Below are 7,366 nucleotides of genomic sequence, written 5' to 3'. Positions count from 1 at the left end.
GAAAAATCAGGATATAAAAATGGCACATATAAACTTATTGCAAGAAAACATGCCCAAATCTTGCCTACACCTTTATATTTTTGTCATGCATATATACTAATTCTTCAATAAATATGTATTATATTTTCTTTTTTTTTTTTTTTTTTTTTGCGGTATGCGGGCCTCTCACTGTTGTGGCCTCTCCCGTTGCGGAGCACAGGCTCCGGATGCGCAGGCTCAGCGGCCATGGCTCACGGGCCCAGCCGCTCCGCGGCATATGGGATCCTCCCGGACCGGGGCACGAACCCGTATCCCCTGCATCGGCAGGCGGACTCTCAACCACTGCGCCACCAGGGAGGTCCTGTATTATATTTTTTAAGCAGGAAAAACTGTGACTTTTTAAGCTTATTATATTTTAACTCTACTAGACACTATAAACTGGATTTCCAATCTCCTCTATGTTTCAGTGCCCCACCATTTATACATGGCTTATTAAATGTGTGGGGGTGAGGAACAGAAATAACAGAGCTCCTGAGCCACCTACAAAGTTAGAACTCACAGTCCCCAAGACTGTCCTGACTTCTGACACAAACTGCAAGTTTGGGGAATTTCCCAAATCATCTTCTGATTTGATAGTTCACTATAAGAATTCACAGAACGCACTGAAGGCAATTATACTCATGGTTATGGTTTGTTGCTGGGAAGGAGACAGACTAAAATCAGCCAAGGGAAGAAACACATAGGGTAGAGTCCCATAGAAGTACCCAATGTGGAGTTTTCATTTTCCTCTCCTTATTGAATCAGGATGCATTACTCTTCTAGCACTGATTTGTGACAGTAAGTATGGAGTTTTGCCAACTGGGAAAACTTGCCCAAGCCCCAGAGTTTTTATTGAGACTCCATTATGCAGCCATGATTGATTGATTGCAAATATGGTTGAGTCTCTAGGTCAACTGATACCTACATCACATTATTTGTCTTTCTGGTATGGTCAGCCGTCACTCTAAATCATATTGTTAGGCTAGTGAATATGACCAAAGTCCTTAGGCAAAGAAAAGACACTAGAGATTACCTCCCCAAAGCTTTGGACAAGGCCAGATTCTTTACTCAGGGATTAAGCAGGTCAATAATGTATTGGTTTACCATGTGTATCAAACAGCATGGTAACTTATCTCTCATCTAGTCCTCAATGTTTGCTGCCATAGGGAAAACCCAAAATGTGAATGGATTAAAATATTTGACAGGTGAGGCAAAGCTTTTTAAAAAGCCTTCCAAAGTCAGTACTTTATCAACTGGAATACTTATTTCATAATTAAAGAATGCTTACATCTAATTACTAAGGATGCTTGTTCACTTTCATAAAGAAAAAGTTCTGTTCAGTGGATGAAGAGGTCATCCATCACACATACAAGATTCCTTTAACCTGAAATACTATTGGGCTCATGTTATGATATAAATGATTATGAAACCTCAGTATTTAACTAAATATTTGCTTCATGCATGTCTGTAAACCTAGTAAACCACACAAAACTTCATACTATTGGCAAGCAACTTGGGGAGCAGGGGAAAAATAACATTGCTCTCAACATTTTGCCTTTTAAATAAATGAACAGGGACTTGGATCTAAAGGATATGAACTCAATATGTGGGAGGACAAGCTTCATACACAACACCCTGACCCCAGATCAGTGTTTCTGAAATTTTCAGACTGAACTAAGCCCTTTTTTTTTTTTTTTTTTGCGGTACACGGGCCTCTCACTGTTGTGGCCTCTCCCCTTGGGGAGCGCAGGCTCCGGACGCACAGGCTCAGCGGCCATGGCTCACGGGCCCAGCCGCTCCGCGGCATGTGGGATCCTCCCGGACCGGGGCACGAACCCGCGTCCCCTGCGTCGGCAGGCGGACTCCCAACCACTGCGCCACCAGGGAAGCCCCTGGTGTATATTTTTATAAAAATTAAGGATTCCAATCCTTAATGACACTTTACTTTCTCTTTTTTGTTGGTTCTACTGGGACTCAGATCAAGAAATATGAACTTGGTTGTCAACCTATGTCCTTTCTGTGATGAAGAAAAGATTGGATTGTCGTCTCTTGAGTGTAAGATAATGTAAGGCTTGTCTGGAGAAACCTTTGGCAGTGGTCCCCAATTGTCCTAAGGCTGATAATTGGAGGTGACAGGTAATTCTAAAAACTATGTGCAGAAATGTATAAGGAAAACATAAGCAACAAGTTTAAGAATAGACTTTTTAGTTTCAAAGAGATTGTAATTGAAATATGACTAATGCTTACCATTATTTTCATCCCAATTGTTTATTTTCTATAAAAAATAAGAATTTTTCTGTAAATCTCAGATTTTTCTCTATTTTTTATTTAAGGTAATGACAGCTGTATAACTTACGACTTTTCTACAAACAAAACTTTTGACATATTTCCCTAGACTCTCTAAGTTAAAAGTGTGGGTTAGAATTGCAACAGCTTTCCCTATAAATGGCATACAAATTGTTTCACTCTCACTTGAAATGAAATTATCATTTGTCATTAAAACTCTTTCTGGTAATTTTAACACAAAAATTATCTCTCTATTAGTCTATATTCTAAAAATTGGATTTTTTTTTTTTTTTTTTTTTTTTTTTCTTTTTGCGGTATGCGGGCCTCTCACTGTTGTGGCCTCTCCCGTTGCGGAGCACAGGCTCCGGATGCGCAGGCCCAGCGGCCATGGCTCACGGGCCCAGCCGCTCCGCGGCATATGGGATCCTCCCAGACCGGGGCACGAACCCGTATCCCCTGCATCGGCAGGCGGACTCTCAACCACTGCGCCACCAGGGAGGCCCGGATATTTTTAAAGTATAAAAAAGTTAAGAAATAATTTTTTTTTGCCATAAATAAAATTTATTGGTGAGCAAAAGTCAGACCAGCATGGTCAAAATTGCCAGTGCTATCAAAAGACCTCACGAGTGCAGAGCTCGCCACTTATCCAGAGGGCCACGGCTGGGGATGTATTTGACTCCACAACCATCCGGGATGAGGCACTTCTTAGCCACTTTGTCTTCAAATTCATCAGCATTAAACTTGGTAAAGCCCCATTTCTTGGAGATATGAATCTTCTGGCGCCCAGGGAACTTGAACTTGGCCCTGCGTAAGGCTTCAATCACATGTTCCTTGTTCTGAAGCTTGGTGCGGATGCACATGATGACTTGACCAATGTGGACTCTGGCCACTGTACCCTGGGGTTTTCCAAAGGCACCTCGCATACCTGTCTGGAGTCTGTCAGCCCCAGCACAGGACAACATCTTGTTGATGCGGATAACATGTAATGGATGGAGTTGCACTCGGATGTGAAAGCCATCTTTGCCACAACTTTTCACCATGTACTTGTTGGCACAAATTCGGGCGGCCTCCAGGGCTTCAGAAGAGAGCTGCTCATACTCATCAGACACCATGTGTCCACAGAGTGGGAACTCATCCACTTTTGCCTTCTTCCGACCCATGTCAAAGATACGGATCTTGGCATCAGGAACACCTCGGCAAAAGCGAGACTTTGGATACGGCTTATTCTTGCAATACCGGTAACAACGAGCAGGGCGGCGGCCCATGGCGACACCAGGTATCTCTGAGGCACGTCGAAGAGAAAAGAAGCGGTTGCTTCCACGCCTGCGCACGCGCCTCATATACATTGCCCATCTTCCCGCGCGGGAACCATAGAGGACTTGAGGACACTCTTTCACAACGTCCGCACCATAGATGCAGTGATACTCTACGCATGCGTTTGGGGGATTTGGAACATGCGCAGGATGGAAAGGCGGTTGGGTATATTGGCCTGCGGGCGTCCAAGTAGAGAATTGGACCTTGCTGCAGCAGCGCAGGATGTCGTTTCCTTCCGGCTTTCCCTCTCGGGCATAGAACTTCTGCCCTAAGGTTTGTCTTAACTATAAAAGATGTATTTTCCTAGAATTTGAATGAGTAATGTCTCTCCATCTAGTCGTACTTTGTGTCTGGTTTGTCTAAATAATCCATTTGCTGGAGCTCATATCTCCTGTCAGCATTTGTGGATCAGTTGCTATTTCTCAAAGGGTATGTGGTCATCTTCCATGGGGAAAGTGGTTTCTTGGCATGAGCTTGCTGGTAAGGCTCAGGAAGAAATGAGAGTAGAGGAGAGACGGAGATAGAAGATATCTGTTGTACATGTTGCTTGATAATTGCTTTAGAAACATGAAACGTTGGTTGTTTTATTTATTCGCCCATATGGAATGATTTTTTTGCAAAATGGCATCCACATAATTGGAATACCAACTGAATTTTTTAACTTTAAGCTATTTGCATTTTCAAATGTTACAGCTTCTGGGAACTGTATAAAAGAGTAACTATTGGGAATTCCCTGGCAGTCTAGTGGTTAGGACTTGGTGCTTTCACTGCGGGGCCTGCCCTCTATGCCTGGTCTGGGAACTAAGATCCCACTAGCCGTGAGGTGGGGGGGGGAAAGTAACTATTTATACTTTATTAATCTTTTACACATTACTGAGAATGAGCTTAATAGTTTTTTTCTTCTGATATTAGATTTTGTGAAAATATTATGATCAGGATCAGAGTGTGAGGAAGGAGGGAAATGAAAGAGAGAAAGAGAATTTACAAATAGTATATAATCCCTACTTGGATTTTTCTAGCGTTTTTGATTCCTTGGTGCTGTTTCACAAATCCATGACATAATGGAACAAAATCCTTCCAATGTGAATATATTCTGTTGCTAATGCTTTCTCTTTAACAGGGAAACATAAGTTGTGACAAAATAACTCCTTTTTAAAATGGAGTTTTAAAATGGAGCTCTTAAAATGAGTGAGGTTTTATAAAATACCCACATTAGAGTAGAATATTAAAACTCCTTGTGTAGTGAACTTTACTACATTATGTAGAAGCTTGCTTAATTCCCCTTCCTTCCTTCATTTCTGCCTTTCTGTTTTCCTCAAATAGTTCCTGTTTACTATATAATCTGTATATGGAGATAAAACAACAAGTAACATTATGCTGCCCTCGCTGAGTTTACAAGTCTAGAGGAGAAGTTATATGTTATTCAAATAACATGTCATCATATTACAAAGTACAAAATGTGGCAAAAAGGAAAAGCAAGGTGAGGTCTGGAAGCCTGGGATGAAACCCTGATCTAGACTGAGGATTGGACAGGGAAAACTTTATCAGGAAAGAGCTTTCGCATAGTGACAGTGGCACATGGGGCCTGGCATATGCAAAGGCCCTGAAGCAGGCAAGAAGATGGACCATTTATGGAAGGAACCAGAGTAAGGCCAGTGTGCCTATGAGTGGCACAGGGGTTGAGTGGCATAATGTGAGTCCAGTGGGATTGGGGGGGCCTTTTGTATCACAGTGGGCCATTTTATCAAGTTAGTGGTCCTGCTCTTTTATTTGAACACACTAAAGAGATTTACATAGGTTTTATCACTCGATATATACAATATGGTCAGTAGACTGGAAGGTTCCAAAAAATGGACGCAGGGAGGTCAGAAAGGAAGGCTTTGCAACACTGAAGAAGGTAAATTAGTGTAACTTGAACATGCTTTTAATATGTTTTACTTTAAAAACATGTTTGTATCTTTTTCTACTACTACATGCCCAGACTGGGAGAGATGAGTGTGTGAGGTAAAAGGAAGATACCCAACCACAGTTCATGTGCTATCACGCACTCACCACCACCTGTCCAGGCCATGCTTTGTGTTTCCAAAACCCTAGAAATCTCTGACCAGCAGATGTTTTGTTGCTTTCTGGACCTGCTTGCATAATCCTCTTTCCTTAATCCAAAAGATGACCTATCACAGTTTGCCTGTGACTGTACCAGTTTTAGCATTGAAGTCCTGCAACCCCCAGAACCCCTCAGTCCCAGGCAAAATGAGGGGGTTGATCACCCTACCACACTTAAGCATTGGGCCCCTCACAGTTGTAGGCTAGAGTCAGAGGGTGAGAAGAGAAGGGGAGAACCAGGCTGGGATTCTCTGTTTATGCTCCTTTCCCTAGTCCTACAAATATTAGAGGAGAGCCTGTGGAAAATGTGTGAGCCCCACCATTCTATTTAAATGTTAAAAGAAAAGCATTCCCCTCAATCAGTTCCAAAATTTTGAGTGTTCCCTTATCTCCCAGCTCCTGCCACCCACAATGTGCTTCACGCTAAGCAAACCTTGCAACAAAGTTAAAACTTGTCTGCTTTGAAGTAACGTGAAATATAGTCAAGAAGATCATACATGGGAAAAAATTTAGATCTTATTTACAAAATGTATTACTTTGATAATTGCAATAAAAGTTTAGCAAAGGGAGACACTAGTGTCATATAAAATAGAGATGGCTTAAGGAATGAGCAGGACATATGAAAGTGAAGGTAAGGAATAAAGTAATAAAGGGGCATGGCAACTACATAAGACTGGTAAGATCTAGGAGAACAAGAACTATGTCTCCTCAGGTCATTGGTTTTGTTCCCTGTTTTTGACCAATTGTGTGACCCATAGCACAATATTTGAATGAATACACAACACTACTGAGAGGCAATAGTGTGTTGGTAAATGTTTAGCAACCTGCTCCTTGCGGAGTGGGGTGGGGGGACCCCCATTTGTAGTGTTTGTTGACTTCTCTGGTGTAGATACTCCATCATCAATTTCAGCCACTAGTGTGATATTAATGAACATGAAGATGGGGAGAGATGCACACAATCAGCTCTTGTGAGCCAGTGTTAGCTGGCTCTAGCACTTTACCATTTTGCTGTGTATACCCAAGAAAAATAAAAAAAAAAACCAAATTTGACTAAAGCTAATAATCATAACCTAGAATAATACATTTTGGCATGGGTAGGGAGAGATCATTTTTTTGGAGCCCTTAATAAAGCAGGCAGGTAAACATGTTTAGAGTTGATGATTCAGCTTTGACTGTGAAGCACTTTCCTCTGTAGTTTCACACTCCTGTTCCACAGCCCCTGTGTAAGAAGTCTGCACTATTCTGTACTGATTGATTATGTATTCATCAAGGCAGCCTTTAAGTACTTAGAATTAGCATGGTATAAGAAGTACAGTCAAATTCCCAGTAACCTCTGCCTTCATGCAAAGCCTGGAAAAGAACACTTCTGTGTATCAATTCAATGCAGCACTTTCTTTCCTTCTTTGATATCACATTTCAAACATTTCACGAAGAGCTAAACCTGATTTTGTTCTCAAAGAAAAATATGCACTGGAGTCTAATATATTGACTGATGTGCACCCTGGATGCTCTCTCCTGCTGCTGGGACCACCTGCATTGTTGATCACAGAGTCATGAAGTAGCATTCCATCACTTGATGTTTGACAATACACTGTGATTCAGAGACCATGTTCCCACTTGGGCTCTCAATGAAGTGTGAAGCCTC

General features: G+C 41.8%; 1 protein-coding gene across 1 annotated transcript; it reads right to left on the bottom strand.

The window, feature by feature from the left end:
* Positions 1-2,924: 2,924 nt before the first annotated feature.
* On the bottom strand, positions 2,925-3,598 carry RPL10L (ribosomal protein L10 like; the record flags this gene model as incomplete). The annotated part of the gene is made up of 1 exon (XM_081229840.1): positions 2,925-3,598. Exon 1 carries the CDS (start codon positions 3,567-3,569, stop codon positions 2,925-2,927), a length of 645 nt encoding a protein of 214 aa, XP_081085966.1. The 5' UTR covers positions 3,570-3,598.
* Positions 3,599-7,366: the final 3,768 nt, after the last annotated feature.

Source organism: Mesoplodon bidens (genome assembly GCF_964165515.1).
Source record: "Mesoplodon bidens genome assembly, chromosome: 3".
Classification (NCBI taxonomy): Eukaryota; Metazoa; Chordata; class Mammalia; order Artiodactyla; family Ziphiidae; genus Mesoplodon; species Mesoplodon bidens.
The sequence above is the reverse complement of the archived record's forward strand: the minus strand, read 5'-3'. Positions and strand labels throughout refer to the sequence as shown.